This window comes from Barbus barbus, assembly GCF_936440315.1.
Source record: "Barbus barbus genome assembly, chromosome: 21".
Taxonomy (NCBI): Eukaryota; Metazoa; Chordata; class Actinopteri; order Cypriniformes; family Cyprinidae; genus Barbus; species Barbus barbus.
Window position 1 is genome coordinate 21,507,539 of NC_136749.1, and position 19,277 is coordinate 21,526,815.

Sequence of the window (19,277 nt, forward strand, 5' to 3'; positions counted from 1 at the left end):
GAATTTCAATCTAGACTTAATGTGGAAGTGGAAATGGAAACAGTAGGAAATATTTAGCGTGAACGTCTGCTCCTCATTTTCTCCGCCTTTCTTTTAGAGACAAAAGCTGTTTAAGACAAAATACGTCTCTCCAAGTGACTCACAGACGAATCTTTCTCGTTCCGACTCTCTCGTCTTATCTGCTGATGTCTTTTTCTCCCTGCTATGTCATTCTAAAGCCTACTGTGTTGTCATGCTTTTCCGCATTCCCTTTTTCACCTGGCTGCCTCTTTTCGTCTTGCTGGCTGATGAATGGTAGGTGTCTGGTCTCAGTAACAAGCTGGGAATGATTGCGATGTGTCATTTACAAAGGCAGGCAGTGATTTGTGTGATAGCGTATATGTGTTTGGAAGAGGATGTGATGTAAAGTGGTGACCATTACTATGTTGACCAGGTCTTGGTCGAATCCTCAACCTGCATTTTCACTCTCGTTTTCACTCAGATAAAAACAGGATGAATCTTCCTATTCACACCCTTTCCAGGACTGAAACAGCTGGACGTGGTGGAGACTCTCATTTGCAGGTAGAACCATGCATTACTGCCCCCTTGCTGTTTGTTTTGACAGGCACAAGAAGGCACCACAGGAGAGATGCCCGCAGTTTTGGTTCAGAAAATCTAAGTTCCAATTAATCATCCACTTTTTCAAAAATTGTGTCATATGTATTTTATGAACCAGCATTAAACACTTGACCAAATTCACATGCTGTTCATTAATGTTGCATTTTTTAATCGCTTTTAAATCGCAGCCTTGGCCTAGAATATGATAAGAAATGTTTAAGGTTTATGGTATAGGGTATATATAGATTTGTTCTGAATAAATAAATAGTGTAAAATATGTATTAATTTACATTCTAAAATCCATTTATATATACTGTATGTGTGTGGATGTGTTTGTGTGTGTATATAGAGAGAGTTTATTTACTTTACATAATCTTGCTTTACAAGAAGATCAAATCGAGAGCATCTGAAGACTTCTCAATATAAACTCATAAAATCATCATCCAACATCAAAATATGACAGGAATTTTCAATGGACTTCGTAATGCATGTGACAATCTCTGGTCCCTCACCTGCACATTTGGTTCTGCTGATGAGGGGTGGTCCTGGTGGCCCCGTCCCACCCTCGCCCGGCCGGGTGAGCAGCACACTGATATGGTACTCTGTATCTGGATCCAGGTGCCAGAGCTTATAGGTAACCATGTTAACTCCAAGGATCTCCGACCAAGGTGCGTGGCTGGCCCGATATTCGATTTCCCGACGGATGATGGGGCCATCGCCCAGAATGGAGTTTGTGTTTAGTTGAATGATCAAATATGTGGAGCCCGCTCTCAACAGCTGGGGCGGAGCAATGGGAGATGGAGGAACTGTGATGAAGACAGAAAGGAGATGATGGTAAAAATCTATTCAGGGAATGAAGAAAACATGTTAATACTTTAGCCCTTTTCAAGCAGCCCCCAGGAGAAATATATGAAAACCTTTAACGCACTCTAACTGTCCGAATCTGTCCAATCTCTTTTACCCAGTTTTTTAAGCTTATCATGACCAGACACTGCTGACATGAGGTGAAAGAATATTTGCAGTTCAAACTGTACAACTTAAAAACACAAGGTTCAAGGGATAAAATACCAATCTGGCCATGCACATTAAATCTCCTATAGCTGGTTCTTTCAAGTCCTTGAGGGAAAGTTATAAGTAAACCAACAGATGTGCAAGCCTGTAGACTGTGGAAGAACCTCAGATACACGGTCATGCTATTTAACGTGAGCTTTTCTTATCTGGCCCCCTGAGGAACTCGGTGGGCAGCTACACAGTAGCCACAATCTCACATTTGATTTGCAAGGTATAAAGTTTTTTAGATATATATTTAAACCCTGACTAATGACTAGAACTTCAAAGGGTCTTGAGTTATCAAACAATTAGTGAAAGAAATCGATTTGGAAGGATGGAAGCGAGGGTCAGACGAATGAAAAGATATCTGACTTTTCCCATGACTAATCTTCGGGTCTGCTGTGTCTGCAAGCTTTCTCTCTCAGGGCCAGCTGCAGATGGCAAATATCCAGCTAGGGACAGAGAAAGCCTCTCCAGGGAGGGATACGAGATGGCAGGGAATAATAAAGCTCATCTTGTCTGTCAGAGAAAGGCTCTGAGAATAATATAAAAAGTCAACTTAGACTTAAGAGCTTTCATATGCGACGAGACTCAAAAACAGGCCATCTCTGTGATTCTCCATCTATCCAGTGTTGGTTAGGGCAGATGATTAATTTCACCCTGAAAAAGCTTCTTTCGCCAGAGTAGAGTTCAGTGTTACTATGAAAAACAGATCTGAACCTTACTGACTGACTGAGAACAATTCTCATTAGCCCTCTGGCTCCTCTGCATTAGCCCTGTTGCTGTGTAATCTATGGGCCCATTGAGGAACAGTGAGTTGTGAAATGAGTTGATCAAGCTAATTAAAGGACTGATTAGCCTCTCGTTAGTGGGGGCAAGCGTGGGAGGGCAGTTTGGAAAAGACAAGGAGAAGATCATAGCGAAGGGAAGGGAAAACTAAGGTGAACGTAATGGGCTTGCGTCAATTCTGCCGTGCTAGCATGTGGGCCTATAGCTTTACGGACTCGTCTGGTGGGGCCAATCTGCCGTGCTTAACTGAGGTGCAGTAATGCATTTTAAATAGGACCTCCTGTCGAAGTAAAAGCCATCAGGAAGCAATGCCAATAACATGCTGCAGCGGGAATGCAGCTATAGTCTGAAATGGCTTTAAAGCTCTCTAACATAGAGACACAGATGCAAGCGGGTCTCATTATAAGTTGTGCTTCATATTGCGATGTTCCCAAGTGGATTATGCTTACAGCTTTGGTAAAAATATAATGATGAAGTTGTAATGAGTCAGTGTGACAAGTGCTACAAGAGCAAGTGCTTTATATCGAGCACTTTCCTGAACCATTTGATTAGTCAGTCCCCTAGAAACACTGCATGTCAAAATGAGTTTTGAATTTGATCACAAGATCTAGAGAACATTAGCAATTGTACCCCAGAATGTAGTTACATTTAAGGCATTATTTAGCAGGCGCTCTTATTCTATCGTTTTAGCAAGAGAACCATACAAATTAGGAGGTTATCTGCTGGGAAAAGAAGTGCTACCTATACAACAAAGGCGTTTTCTCTAAGCAGACAAAACAAAACAACAAGACAAAAAACTAATAGAATAAAATAAAAAAATAAAAACAAAACTAACAATTTAAAGAAAACAATACAAAAGCGATAATGCCCATCTTCCATGTTCACAACTGGTTAACAAAAATACTATTTTATTCTGTGATTTAGGTGTGAAGAATGTAAAGTGCTTAGCCTTGCTGTAGGGGCTTTAGGGTTAAATAATAAACAGTGTGAGGGAGTACAAATAATTGAATAGCTAGAAGTTTCTCTTTCAGGATCTCTGAGGGTATTACCTGTGATTTTTCATTTCTGGTTTGTTATAACTGCATTTAAAGAAAACAGCCTGAAGGTTTATAATGCAGTTCTTCTGGGTCACATTGTGGAATACAGTAAAGCCGTATTTCTAAACTCTCCGTAATCCGTGCTGCTACATCTATCAATAGGATTAGCATGGTGCTGTCTCATAACCTCTCTCAGTATGCCTTGAGGACGGATGTTGAATAACCCACGTGGTTTATCCATCCCTATCCCTATTCCACCCCTGACTTCTCCTTTTGCTTAGGGGATATCAATCTGACCCGGGTTTACAGGTGGACAGAGAAAGCTGCCACTGCAGGCTGATGGGCAGGTGTCAAGTTATATGGTTGATTCAGAATTTAAAGGGACAGCTGAAATGAAAATTGTAATTATTTAATCCTCATGGTGTTCCAAACCTGTATGCTGTATGCCCAAAACAATAAATTTTTAAAGAATCTTTGTACTGGACTTTTTTAGACAGACTGTCAAGCTTGGGGGAGTGAATAAATTCAGAATTATCATTTTTGGGTGTACTACCCCTTTAAGCTTTCCTAAATACCAATGGCCAAAAAAAAGTCTGCTACACATATTGTACATCCTTCTTACTAAACTGGCAATTTCAGGACAAAAGAGTGTAAGATGTGAGAATGCAAGCCTATAATGAAAAAAGAATACAATGACATGGATTTAGCCAGAATCCCATTATCTTGTGATGTGCACATTATGGGCAGTAAAACGAAGACTGAAAGGACAAAAGGAGGAAAGAAAACAAGCTCTTCACCTTTGACAATAAGTTCAGCAAAGTTGGAGACGCCGGAGCCTCTGGAGGATTGCGTGACACAGCGGTAGAGGTCCTGCTCTGGCTTCTGGACGTCCTCCAGTTGAAAGGACACCGAGAAGCGGTTGCGGCCCAAGTGCTTGACAGAACCACCTGAAGACACTTCACCATTGTGCCGCTAGAAAAGAAGAAAAACAAGAAAATTCTACAGCCTAGTCACCAAGCACATGCTGCCAAGTACTTACATAAACACTGAATGAGCAATGCACTTTTCTGGATGCTAGCCGTAGCGACAACAGAATATCTGGAGGGATAGAGCCATTTGTCATTAAGCTCAGGACACAAATACTCAGCCAAAACAACACTAAATTGCATTTGCCCAATTATATTACTTCTTGATGAAGTTTTCAATTATGCGATGTATGCACACATATATATCATAGTGACAGGCTGTCAAGCTGCAAAAAGCACAAAAAACACCAACATAAAAGTAGTCTATATGACTGGTTATTATAATAATATTAAGTTACGCAAGTAACCTAACATCATCTTATAGGTGAGTGTGAGAAACAGACCTATATTTAAGTAGTTGGTCTCTGACAATCAATAGGGATAATAATATGCAAAATATAAATAAGCATATATTTAAAATTGTGAATGAGATATGAGAAGCAGCTAAGAAGATACATGATGGCACAAAACATTTTCAGGGAAAACATTTTATATATATATATGCCTTATACACAGAGTCACTGTCATGTTAGAATAGAAAAGGGTCCTGTCCAAACTGTTGCTATAAAATTAGAAGCACACAATTCCCTAGAATATCATTATATGCTTAAACATTAAGATTTGTACTCATAGAAATTACTAAAGTAGTCAAACATGTTCATTAGAAGGGAGTGACCCAATACTTTTGGCAATATAGTGTATCTAGGTTTGCTATAAATGGCAATATTTGCATTTACAATCTGATTGAATAAACATTTAATTTACTACTGTAAGTACAATGACAGAGTTCATTCAGATAAATGACAGTGAATAGCTTCAGTTTATTCTGAAAGATGAGCCATAAACATTAGACACCAAAGTATGATTCATCTGAATAAGGACCAAAAATGAATAAGTCTTGAAAGTCTCTCACGTCACTGAGTATCAGGAATTGCTACGTGGAGCTTTGTGAGGCACCAGACACATCTCTCACACAAAACCACGCTTGATAACAGCAAGCTTTCACTGCGGCTCAGGTAATTTAAGCGAGACAGTGGTGTGAATAGCACCCATCCAAGATGTCAACGCATTCCCTTTCTGAATACCAAGGACACAAAATGAGCGCTGAGAGTGCACTCATACTAACGGAAAGCACTTCGAGAAGGAGGTCTGCGGCTGCTACACAACTATGTGTGTTTGTTTATTATGGGGCTGCTAAAGTGTTTAGGCTTTCAATGTGGTTCAAGACCACACAAACCACACCTGAAAGCAGGGGTAAATGTGTGGGCAATGGCTGCAAATTTGAGGTTTGCATAAAACAAAGCCAAACGTACAATCATCTGGCTTTGAGAGCCACTTGGTCTTTATTCAAGCTAGCAATCACATTCAGTGAACCGCCAGACAGGCAAACATCTAGGATCAACATAGGAGAGCTGTGGACAATCTGTTTTGGACCAAGCGTGCCACGCATTACTGATGCATTTGACCCATGAGTTTGTCTGGTATTAGCTGACACACTTGATTAAAAAAAATGACAATAATGTAATTAGGAAAAAAGTCAAATGCACTAAAATGTATTAAATCAAGTTAATGTAATATATTTTTTTAATAATACACACAATTTTACTATTTATGCACTACCATAAAAGGTTTGGGGTTGGTACGATTTAAAAAACTGCATGTTTTTGAAAGATGTCTCTAATGCTCACCAAGACTGCATTTATTATATCAAAAATACATAAAAAATACAAAACTTACAATTTAACTATTCATTTTGAATATATTTTAAAATATAATTATGCTGATTTTGTGTTTAAGATATATTTCTAATCAATGTTGAAAACAGTTGTGCTGTTTGATATTATTGTGGAAACTTCCTTTTTTCGGTTTCTTTGATGAATATATAATTAGAACAGCATATACTAGACAAGGATTGATCAATTTAATGCATCATTACTGAAAAAAATTATTATTATTTTTTATTTATAAAAAAACTCTGTATTTACCTCAAACCTGTGAAAAGCAGTGTTTATATATAATTAAAATAACATAAAATAATAAAATGCAAACAATTATTTAAATGAAATTAAGACCGTTATACAGTGTAAAATATTCAGGTCACCAAATGTCATCCTGTAATGGACCACGGCTGTAAATAAATATTTTCTGAGCATAATATCCATGATTAAAGACAGAAGAAGTAAGAAAACATCCATATAAAATGGAAATGAAGCTGTAGACTCATATATCTCCTGCTGTGTTTAGGGGAGGAATAAGCACTTCAGAGGGTTTGAGGACATTGATTATTGCAGAATCTTGTGTTGCTGTGACAGCTTGCAACCACAGGCATCTGTCCTTGACCTTGATGTGACATAATCTCTCGTTTGATTTAATTCCACCTTTGATGCCAGAAACTTCAGTTCTCCGAAGACACTGGGAAATGTTCCTTCCAAACACAATATTACAGCCTAAAAATGCTCCCAGAACAATTCTACTATATAACGAACAGTGAAGAGGTTTAGCTCTATATGGCTTTGAAGACTGACAGTTAACTCGTTTTCCGTTAAACTTTGGATATAAACTAAATGAAAAAAAGAAGAAATTCTGATTTCATAAACATGGCCTTTCTGAGGGACAAGGGTAGTTTTAAGACCGAATCAATTTGAACAAAAGTGTTCCTAAAATTCACTTTTTAAACATTAACATTCAGGTGCTTTGAGTCAGTTTGGTGCTATAATTTTGTTGACTAGCAGCAAGTCACAACTTTAGCCTTTGGCTGATTATCATTGAATTTGACAAAACCTGATTATTCTCACTAAAAACAAAAAATCTAGTGTATACTCACCTCCAACAGAAACTTCTCTGCTTCATTGGGACGTCCAGCTGCCACACACTGGAAAGTGGCATTTTGTCCTGCGTTGACCTCCACATCCCCCAGACGGGAGAAATGAGGGGCTTTATCTGAACACAAAGATAATAATAGAAAATATTATGATAAATAATAAATAAATTGTAATAATATTTCATAATATTAAAGTTTTTTTTATTTCTGTATTTTATCAAATAAATGCAATCTTGGTGCTAATGATATACTTCTTTCAAAAACATTTAAAAATGTAAACTTTTTTCTGACAGATTTTCTGTTTTAGTACACATCAAACAGAGAAAATAACAGATACGTCTACAACAAGACAATCACTTTTTTTTTTTAAATGAACAACAACTAACAACAGACCCCAAACTTTTAAACATAGTCCACAATGATACAAACCCCACTTTTACACTGTTTAATCTGCTTAAAAGTCAACATTGGCCTTTCTTAATACATGGAAAATATTTTCCTTCAACTCCACGTCTGAACCAACTGGTTCTATTCTGGCAATTTTTATGATCCAATCAAGTCCCGCCCCACATTTTTCTATTTGAATACTCAAACATACCATATTTCTGAAGTAAAATGCATTGCGAATGTCATTTCACACAGACTTCAAACACAAGGCGGCGATCTCTTAGTGGCCAGAAATGTTGATTTGTTCCAGTTTGATTGGCTAGTTAATCGTTGTGAAATTGTTCCACATATGGGATGTTTTCTTGCCTGCATGTGAGACACTTGAATCCTATGAAATAATGTCTAGATGATCTTCCTCCAGCACACATGGTTCTTGGTCCTTTAAACGTAATTGATTTTTGTAAAGTCTCAGTTCTGCTAAACTGCAATATGACCTTTTGAATTTAAAAGTCATATCTATCCATTTGAAGATTTTTTTTTTGTAACTGAATATATAGAATTGGGGATTAGACAGGATAAAAAGAAAAAAAAGAAGTAGATAAATAGCATAGATACTTTATTGATCCCCACAAGAAAATACAGGTGCAGGATTGCTGCAAGATCCAATTCAATGTGCACAACACCCCAATGAAGAGACATTGTCAAGATATTACATACATAGTCTGCACATATATTGCATAATACTCTGTATAAAGAATCCAATTTCAGAGCATGATGGTGGCGGAGGAGACACCACTCATTCAAGTGCTGAAAGTCAACAGGAAGGTTGACATGAGCAAAAAGTAAAAAAGGTAAACAGATAAATACTGTGGCTGTATGCTATCTGGCCCACACTAGCTCTAGTTGCAGATGCGCGTATGAAACTTTTTAGATTTTAAACCAGTCCATTGAATGGGTGTCAGATGTAAAAAGGCCCTCAGGCAACACGAATAGCTTCATGTGGTAGTTAACACTGTTTAGTCTCAGATAGCCGAGAGCTCCTTTGGGAACTGCAGCCAGCTCTGCACATCTGACAGTCTGATTGTTACTTTAACAGTGTATGGTTTATGTATAATTTAATATTTTGAACTACTGAACTGTTTCTATTTGCGTGGTGATAAGGGACAAAACTCACTTTCACTGCTCCGGCATAACAACAGCATGAATGTTTTATTAAAGATTAAAATGCAAACTCATTAAAAAAAGTTGGATATGGCTTCAATATAATTTGGATACCCACATACTGTGGCTGTAATCTATCTTTCATCTGTTAATTTATTCATGCTCGGGCCATACAATATGTAGATAAGGTTTGCTTCATCTAAACATATTTGGAGAAATTTAGCATTACATCACTTGCTCACCAATGGATCCTCAGCAATGAATGGGTGCCGTCAGAATGAGAGTTCAAACAGCTGATAAAAACACCATAATAATCCACAAGAATTCCACACCCCTCCAGTCTATCAATTAAAGTCTTGTGAAGTGAAAAGCTGTGAGTTTGTAATAAACAAATCCATCAAGGCTTTTAAACTATCAATTCATAATCCATAATAACATTTCCTCCAGTGAAAATGTCCATTTCCCTTTGTCTTCTCATCTAAACCCACAAACATATTTGTTTAGAACCGTTTTTGTCTTCATGGATTTGTTTATTACACAACATTAATTGATGGACTGGTATCATGTGGATTTTTGTGATGTTTTTAACAGATGTTTAAACTCATTGTGACGGCACCCATTCACTGCAGAGGATCTATTGGTGAGCAAGCAATCTCAGTTCTGATGAAGAAACTCATCTACATCTTGAATGTCCTGAGGAAGAATATATCTTTTTAGCAAACTTTCATATTTGGGTGAACTAGCCTTTAGACTATAGTTTCCATTAAATCTTTTGTCTGCTTCATTCCATAACAATCTCCAATGTAAATTTTGGCTAATCTCCATATGACACAGTAATGGCTGGATAAAAGAAGCATAATAATATTTCTGCAGGTTTCATAACAGGGCTGTCTTGCTTAGATTTGCAGGCCTGTGTTGGAGTTGTAAATCATTTTGCCTTCTGTAACCACAGGGCTTTCCACCTCTCTAACAACAGCTTCCTGCTTGAGCAGGATGTATATAAAATCACCGTAAACCGCCTACCTACATTGCACACATCTGAAATCTGTCAATCAAAGCAGATAAACAAGTTATGAGGTGTGCTATAACAGAGGATGCGGTTTTGTACATGCACCCTGAGCTTGTATTATTTATCCTCTTTGTAAAACCAGGCGGGGACCCAGGCTACATTGTTTGTAGTCCACAGGTGGTCACATGCTCTGTGGAAATGCCACTGTGTGATGCTCAGCTCAGGTTTTTATGAGCCAACATGAATCACAAGGCAAAACACTATGAAAAGTGACTGAAAATCTGTTATGTGCTGCAGAAAAACAGGTTTAAAATATTATATTTGTATCCTAAAGTCTTTAAAAACTACATATTGCAGTTAATTCTGTGTGGAGAATAAAAAAGTAAAGAAACCACACCCTCTCTTAAATCACAGAGAAATCTTCTCTCTTTCTACTCTTTTTGCCTTGCTTTCCTTTTTGACTTGTCTTGCCAAATGGTGATTTCCGCAGTCTGGCGCAATGCCACTCTCGACAATGTGTGTCCAGGTCCTGATGAGAGTTTTAATTATTTAATGTGCACAGTGGGGCTTAGATGATGCCATCTGCCGCCTGCAGGAAGTGGGGAGGGGGGCGAAGGAAGAGGGTGTTAGGAGACTCTGCTTTCATGACCACAGCATCCACTGATTTGCTTGTTTGGGATTGCACTTTATTACCATCTAATAGTACTTTGTCAGTTTTCTCTGTTTAAATATGTATAAATATCACTACAGTTTTATGAAGCGTTAAAAACGTTAAGATGTCCCTCAGAGGTTGTGAAAAGGATTGTTAACTTTGAGCGAAGACCGCATCTCTGCGGCATGTCACCTATCCCTATATCGGCTGGTCACTAAAATGCATTTCAGCACATCGGTAACAATTACAACTGATAATTGTGCTGTCGGAGCCTTTTGAATTAGCCTTAAAAAAGGCTCGCAGCTCTCAAATAAATATACAAGCATGATGTTTAAAAGCTTGTTTTAATAAAAGCCAGTCAGATAAGGGAAAATTCACTAAGAATGAATTGCACTCGCTGTGTCATTTATTTACATGCACAGTCTGCATTGATCTAGCACCCGAATCACTAAAGAAATTGTGCAAATTAGACACGAATGTGGCCTAAAATGCAATATGCATGACAAATTCTCAATTTATGAATTTACAAGTTGATTCTGGCTATCTGGTTTGGAATAATTCAGCAGTATATACATACAAGGACCATTTATTATTATCAGTGTTGAAAACAGTTGTGCTGCCTAATATTTAAGCCATGAAACAATGTTTTTTCAAGGATTCTTTGCTAAATACAGTCATGGCCAAAAATATCGGCATCCTTGGTAAATATGATCAAAGGCGGCTGTGAAAATTAATCTGCATTGTTAATCCTTTTGATCTTTTATTTTAAAAATTCACAAAAATCTAACCTTTCATTGGATAATAAGAATTTAAAATGAAATAAATGTTTTTCTCAAATACACGTTGGACACAATTATTGGCACCCATACAAATTCTTATGAGCAATATATCTCTGAAGTATATTCCCATTCATATTCACAATTTTGAGCCCTCCAATGTGATTATAAACATGAAATTATCCAGCCATGGCTTCCTGTTTCACAGAAATATAAATAGGAAGGAAAACAAAGTCCAAATGCCCTTAATCATCCATCACAATGAGAAAAACCAAAGAATATATTTCTGATGTGCAGCAAAAGATAATTGAGCTTCACAAATTAGTGAAATGGCTTTAAGAAAAGAGCTAGAGCAGTGAAAATTCCCATTTCCACCATCAGGGCATTAATTAAGAATTTCCAATCAACAGAAAATGTTACGAAACTGCCTGGAAGAAGACTTGTGTCTATATCGTCCTAATGCACGGTGAGAAGGAGAGTTTGAGTGGCTAAAGACTCTCCAAGGACCACAGCTGGAAAATTGCAGAAAATAGTTGAGTCTCAGGGTCAGAAAACCTTAAAAAAAAATTGTCAAATAGCACCTACATCACGTTTTTTGGGAGGGTTTCAAGAAAAATTCTCCTAGCTCATCCAAAAACAACCTCCAGCATATTCAGTTGTCAGACACAACTGGAACTGGCTTCTATGGTCAGCTGAAACCAAAAAAAATTCGCTTTTTAGCAGCAAACATTTAAGATGGGTTTGGTGAACAAAGGGATAAAAAGTACCCCGTATGTACAATGAAATATACTGCTGTATTTTTGATGTTGTGGGCCTATATTTCTGCTGGAGGTCCTGGACATCTTGTTTAGACACATGGCATCATGGATTCTATCAAATAGTGACTGACTCTGTTAGATATCTTATAATGTTTGGATCTTCCAAACGTACAATAATCCAAACACAAACCTCAAAAACAACACAAAAATGGGTCACTGAGCACAAAACCAAGCTTATGGCCATTCCAGTCCTCTGACCTGAACCCTGTAGAAAATGAGTGGGCTGAAATGAAGAGAAGCAGCACCAACATGGAGCTGGGAATCTAAATGGTCTGGAGTGATTCTGGATGAAGGAATGGTCTCTCTGGTTTCTTGTCAGGAGTTCTCTAACTTCATCTGGCATTGTAGGAGAAAATTTAGAGCTGTTAAACTGGCAAATGGAGGTTTCAAAAAATATTGAATAAAAGGGTGCCGTTAATTGTGGCCAATGTGTATTAGAGAAAAACATTTATTTCATAATGATATTTTCCCCCATTTTAGATTCTTATTATCCAATGAAAGGTTAGATTTTTGTTAATTTTTTAAACAAAAGATCAAAAGGATTAACAATACAGATTAATTTTCACAGCCTTCTTTGATCATATTTACCATGGGTGCCGATATTTTTAGCCATGACTGTAAATGTGAAGTGAAGTGACATTCAGCCAAGTATGGTGACCCATACTCGGAATTCGTGCTCTGCATTTAACCCATCCAACGTGCACACACACAGCAGTGAACACACACACCCGGAGCAGTGGGCAGCCATTTTATGCTGCAGCGCCCGGGGAGCAGTTGGGGGTTCAGTGCCTTGCTCAAGGGCACCTCAGTCGTGGTATTGAGGGTGGAGAGAGCGCTGGACATTCACTCCCCCCACCTACAATTCCTGCCGGCCGGGGACTCGAACCCGCAACCTTTGGATTACGAGTCCGACTCTCTAACCATTAGGCCACGACTTCCCAAAAGTTCTAGATTAAAGTTCTATAGAACAACATTTATTGGAAACAGAAGTCTTTTATAACATAAATGACCTTACTGTCACTTTTGATCAGATTAATAATGCATGCTTGATGAATAAAAGCATTCATTCTTAAAATAAAAATTCTGACTATAATTACGTAGAAGTCTAAAAAGCTTAAAAGAATGACATTCACGTAACAGCACATTAGAACCTTTTTAAAACTAAATTATAGGTGGTTGGTGAAAAAGGAATTGTACAAATGATTCATCCCTTAAAGTCTCTATTTGACACAAATCACCAAAATCACATCCAATTCTACCATTTCTGTAAATCATACATAAAAATATTTTACTAAACACCAGTCTTCACTACTAACCATTACAACATAAACTTCCAGTCTACAGTCAACATCAAATATCTAGCTCTGTTATGGATGTTTAAAGGATTTCTACTCTCCCCCTGGGCAGTAAAAGACATCACAGCTCTGTACACTCAGTGTCTTCACTGCACTGGAGGGCCGAACACATCACACACTCCCTCACAACAACTCCTCCCTACTCTGATCTGTTTGTTTTCTACCATGTCCGGCAGCTAGCAGGCTATCTCAGCACGCCGGCAGCCAGCAGAGTTCACGTTTCCGCTAACTCATGCATTGCATATGCAGCATACTGATACACGCATTGCATAGTAAATGTTGAATGTAGCACCAGCATAAAAATAACTGAACTAGCTGATATACCTCAATGGAGTGGAAATGGAGACTTGCTTAAGTCTCCCGCTTCTCACATTTTTCTCTTCAGAAAAAGATCTTACTAATCTGTTACGTGTCTCATTTAGTTGACTAAATAGTTACTTGGATATTGGTTAACATTATCCAAACGCCAGCTTTTTGGAACTTTGCACTGATGAATCATTCATGTTACAAAAATCCCGCTACAGACGTTGTATAAGCTTATAAAGCAGACCTAAGATTGGAATGAAGTGTGAAGGGGCTGCATAAAAAACTTGTTCCTGAGACTTTTCACACAAGATGGAAACTAGATCTTTTCATCATCAAAGTAACAATGTCGCTGTACCCTGCTGAGCTAAAAGCCACAAGCCAGTGTAGAGACTGAAACAAGGATGAAAGGTGAATTTGGGTACAAAAGTGTCTTTGATATCCAAATTATGTGTGCTTACAGATCCATCAAGAGAATCTGTGGGGAACTGGACCTGCATAGGAAAATGTACTTCAGAAAGTTGTACTGTATATGAGAGCAATGTAAATCTGCATGCGTCACTGCTGAAAGAAGTGAGTTTCATGTTAGAAAAACTTCTAGAAACTAGTGGTTCAGCTATCTGGATTTTGACAATGGTTGATGCCAATATCTAGACTGCATGCTAGCAATATACATTTATTGAACAATTGACCATTTATTATATATTAGTGCTGTCAATTGATTAAAAAAAATATTTTTGTCTGTAAATAATCATGATTAATCACTTTAAATTTATAAATAAATATATTTTTACATTGAACCTTCAAATTATCCTAGAAGCAGCATTAAGGCAGCTTAAGAGTAAAATTGGAGCAATACATTTTAGGCCTAAATTGTTACAGAACATTAAATATTAAACATTATAACTTATAATGTATAAGTATATAGTGTATATAGTGAACTTAAAACCATTGTCACATAAAAAGATAACAATGAATGTCACATTTGTACAGTCCTTCATATTTTCATGCTGTTTAAACACACTCCCACACTATAATGATGATAATAATGACAGGTGTGTGCTACTCACAACAGGGGTAGTTCAACAGGAGTATGTCATCAACTGCAATGTAGCCTTTGCGGTCCACAGTCGCCTCCAGCAATATCTGAAAATACAAAGAGAGGAGAACATGACCTGCAGAAATGTTTTGGCTTTATAATCAGAGTGTTTTTAACATTTGCATTAAGTTGTGAAATTACAATGATGGTACAGAACAGAAAACCATCTTCTTAATTAATATTCTGGTCTTGCTAATGGGGAAAATACACTAGATATAATTTATAAAGTCAAGTCTGGTTCAATTAATCCAATAAAATCAAACCTTATTATCTTAAACCATTTTTTGCATCTTGTTTTAAGGCTGTTTGGATGGTAAATAAGAAAACATTGTTGCAGTGTAAATACATACATTTTTGGTTTAGTGAGCGATGCCTTGTGTATTCATGCACACCAAGTGGTTTTTATTATACACCATCGTAATAGTTTCAATCAAACTCACAAAAAAAGTGTTTTAATGGGCTGTCTGCTCTTGATATTAACTATTGTCTGACATTTTCATTGTGCTTCATTAAGCTCACATCAATGAAATAATGAATTAACGAAATAATGAGAGAAAACATGGCAAACAGGGACGATACGGTCAACCACGTTGAAAGCAAGCAAAACACATCATTCATCGTTCATGGCATTTTGCATCTTTTTCCTCGAGTTTTCCTTTTGCAAAAGTTTTTGACAGTCTTTGAGAGAACAGAAAACGAGAAAAAGGATGTTAAAGCAAGTAAAGAGAATGAGAAAGAGAGAAAAAATAGTTGGCAACTTCACTAAGGGCCCCTGAGGCCTACAGGAAATAATGGCTTTATCAGGAGGCCTTCGTGCACTGTGACACAAGGCTCTCATTCGGCATGCTGTACGCACACACACACACACACACACACGCGCACACACACGCACACACACACACACACACACACGCGCATACACACCAGCTCATAATGTGAGCGTAAGGGGCACGAGTCCCTGGGGACCTGGAGAGAGTCTTCACACTCGCCAAAGGCTATGAGCATAGGACGGTCGCTCCAGTGTAATGAAATCAAATCAATATTGTGCGAACGACAGTGATGACATGTTATTACACATCGAGAGTGTGGAGGCCATGTTTGCTCTTCACAACAATGGTCTGCTTGGCTGCCCACGCTTGAAGTTATTGCTTTAAAAAAAGAAACTCTTTTAGATTACTGTCTAGTAACCAAACAAAGCACAGTTATGACCAAATGTTGTGTTTTCAATCATGAAAGGGTGGTTCTTCAACTTCAGAAACTCTTAAAAGTTTTCAACTGTTCACATCATTTATTTAATTTCTAACAGTGCACATGTATCATTGCTGTCACCCCCCAATCCCCCTATCTAAATGTTCACACTTTTTGCTAAATGTGACAAAATCACATCTTAATTGGAAACAATGCATAATGGATAATAGTATTCTGCTAATCTGTGATATTTGGCTTGAAATTTCTGTTTTATTTACACATCACATGTGTGATATTTCATTTTCAGCTCTTCACTGACAACATTGTCTCCTTGCTAAACAAGTACACTAACTTTCACATTCATGTATTTATTTTTGATGCATTTTCTTATTTCAACATTCAAAGGCTTGCTCTGGGGTAAAATAGAAATTTGGGGAAGTCGTGGCCTAATGGTTAGAGAGTTGGACTCGTAATCCAAAGGTTGCGGGTTCGAGTCTCGGGCCGGCAGGAATTGTAGGTGGGGGGAGTGAATGTCCAGCGCTCTCTCCACCCTCAATACCACGACTGAGGTGCCCTTGAGCAAGGCACCGAACCCCCAACTGCTCCCCGGGCGCCGCAGCATAAATGGCTGCCCACTGCTCCGGGTGTATGTTCACGGTGTGTGTGTGTTCACTGCTGTGTGTGTGCACTTTGGATGGGTTAAATGCAGAGCATGAATTCCGAGTATGGGTCACCATACTTGGAAGTATGTCACTTCACTTCAAATAATAAAATGAATAAGTAGCAAAATTGAATGATGAAGACAGAAAAAAAGGTTTGAAAGACTGCTTAAATGTAATATTCATACGACAAACAGGGGGAAAAAAGTTGTTTTAATAGAAATCAGCCCCTGGAATATACACTAAAGTTCCAAAGTTTGGGGTCATTACAATTTTTTTAATGTTTTTGAAAAAAGTCACCAAGGCTGCATTTATTTGGTCAAAAATACAATAAAAAACAGTAATATTTTGAAATATTATTACAATTTAAAACAACCATTTTCTATTGTGATACTTTTTAAAATGTATTTTATTCTTGTGATGACCAAGCTGAATCTTTGGCAGCCATTACTTCATTCTTCAGAACTGTCAATGTTAAAACCAGCTGTGCTGTGATATATTCAGGATTCTTTGATGAATGGAAACTTCAAAGGAACAGATTGAAATAGATTTCATTTGCACCATTATAAATGTCACTATTGATCAATGTAATGCATCCTTGCTGAATAAAAGTATTAATTTCTTTTTTAAAAAGAAGGAATTGAAATGCGCCTAAAGTTGAAGAAACCTGATTCATCCATTGCCCCAAAATTACCAGGGACCGTTGCTATTGCTGTAAATGGATTTGTATGTGTTGCAACTGTCACTCATAGTTGACGGCAATATCTCTCCGAGCTGTCATGATACCGGAATTCGTTCCACATTCAATTTCACCGTCACCTGGTCAGAAGAACATTCCAGTCTGTCAGAAGCCTCTTATTTCATCATGGAACAGCATGACTTCATCCACCTAACCCTGCCTTGACTTCCATCGGCGCCGACATATGTGAAGATGGATGTGAAGTCTGTGATTGGGATCTAAAAAACATAACATGCTTTGCCGGGAAAAGACGAGGAAAGCGACTTCAGACAGCAGGATATACAACCAGTGCTGGCTCAGGCTCGGTAACCCAACTTTAATCTCCAGTTGGAAAGGACTCCCATATAACCACAATAAACTGACACCAGACCTGCAGGATAATGCAAGGGGAGATTACTCAGAAATGTGTTTTCGACTTTTCCCCATCATTTCTCGGGTGTGCCGCTGCTCACATGCCGAAACAAAAGACAAAATCACACATTTCTGTGGAGGCGCTGTTACACTATTAAACTCCTCTAGCCGTATCACATTTATTCTAATCAGTGGTTAGTTCCCCCCTGGAGAATATATATACTTGGAACAAATGTCTCTGATTTATGATGGACATAAAATGCAAGGAAATGCGAGGCTGGGTCGAATCTTATGTTTCTCTGCTAAGAACACAACCGTCTCTATATTTCTTCTATAAGCAAGAATTATGACAGCAATGGATTATTGGTTCAAAACAGTAGTAGTATATGCGTGTAGTTCAGTAGGGCTGTCAAATTCATTAATCGTGATTATTCACATCCAAAATAAACGTTTTGTTTACATAACGTGTATGTACTATAAACGCACACACACACACACATATGTATATATATTTAAGATATTCCCAATTAATAAATTTGACAGTCCTATAGTTTCCCATTAACAAGGCAGAAAGAAACATAAATACAATCAATGCAATAAATGTATCCCTAGAGATCAATAGATTTGACTTTTTCATATAACTTTTTAAAACAAAAATGTTTACAGTGTCCAAAAATGTAATTCCTAAAGAATGATTAACAATTCTTAACTCTATTATGAAATAATAATAAATCAATAACCAACAATCATTCTGGTTTATTATTATTATTATTATTATTATTATTAATTAATAATTATTATAACCAACAATCATTCTGGTTAAAAAGTGTGAAATGTAATTAAAATATTATAAATAATTACATTATAATATTTCCATTCCCAATAGTAGAATTACAATACATTGTAGCTGATTTTATCTAACTATATTTTGCAAGTGAAACAAAGTTGAGACTTTTCAAACAATATATGACCCATAACTGTCTGAACCAACCAATTCCAATTACGATCATGATGATCTGACTTGAAACTGCAGTAGTTGAGAGCTACGTCAGATTGTTTATATCAAATCTAAAATCCACATTCTAAGCTTAAAAAGCAGAAAAACACATATTTTCAGCCAAATGAGCTAATCAGCTAGATGCACCAGTTAAAAAAAGGTCAAAATGCACAAAGTAAAATTTGTCTGGTTGACGAGAAGAGGAATGAGAGGAGCTCAGTCAGAGAGAGAGAGAGAGAGAGAGAAGGAAGATGTGAAGGACCGCAATCAAGGAGGACAGACACAAACAACCCAGGCTCTCTAACAAGGACACGCTCTCCTCAGAATTATTCAATCCTGACCAACAGGTTGAGGTTTGGCTGATTAGTTTGGTCCAATTAGCTTCTGCTGGTAGATGTTGCAACTACAACATCTGGATCCAAAATGATCTTTCTCTCAAGGCCATTCAAAAACAGCTGTGTTCA

At 37.5% G+C, this 19,277-nt stretch overlaps 1 protein-coding gene across 1 annotated transcript in view; it reads right to left on the reverse strand.

Annotated features, from left to right (window-relative positions):
• The window catches only part of LOC306887934 (receptor-type tyrosine-protein phosphatase U-like), a 198,852-nt gene that overhangs the window by 68,805 nt on the left and 110,770 nt on the right, over positions 1 to 19,277 (reverse strand). The window contains exons 4-7 of the mRNA XM_079445985.1: positions 14,851 to 14,926; positions 7,323 to 7,438; positions 4,271 to 4,445; positions 1,110 to 1,403 (exon numbers count right to left, since the gene is read on the reverse strand). Of these exons, the coding sequence (XP_079302111.1) occupies positions 1,110 to 1,403; positions 4,271 to 4,445; positions 7,323 to 7,438; positions 14,851 to 14,926 (661 nt within the window). The remainder of the gene's footprint in view (positions 1 to 1,109; positions 1,404 to 4,270; positions 4,446 to 7,322; positions 7,439 to 14,850; positions 14,927 to 19,277) is intronic.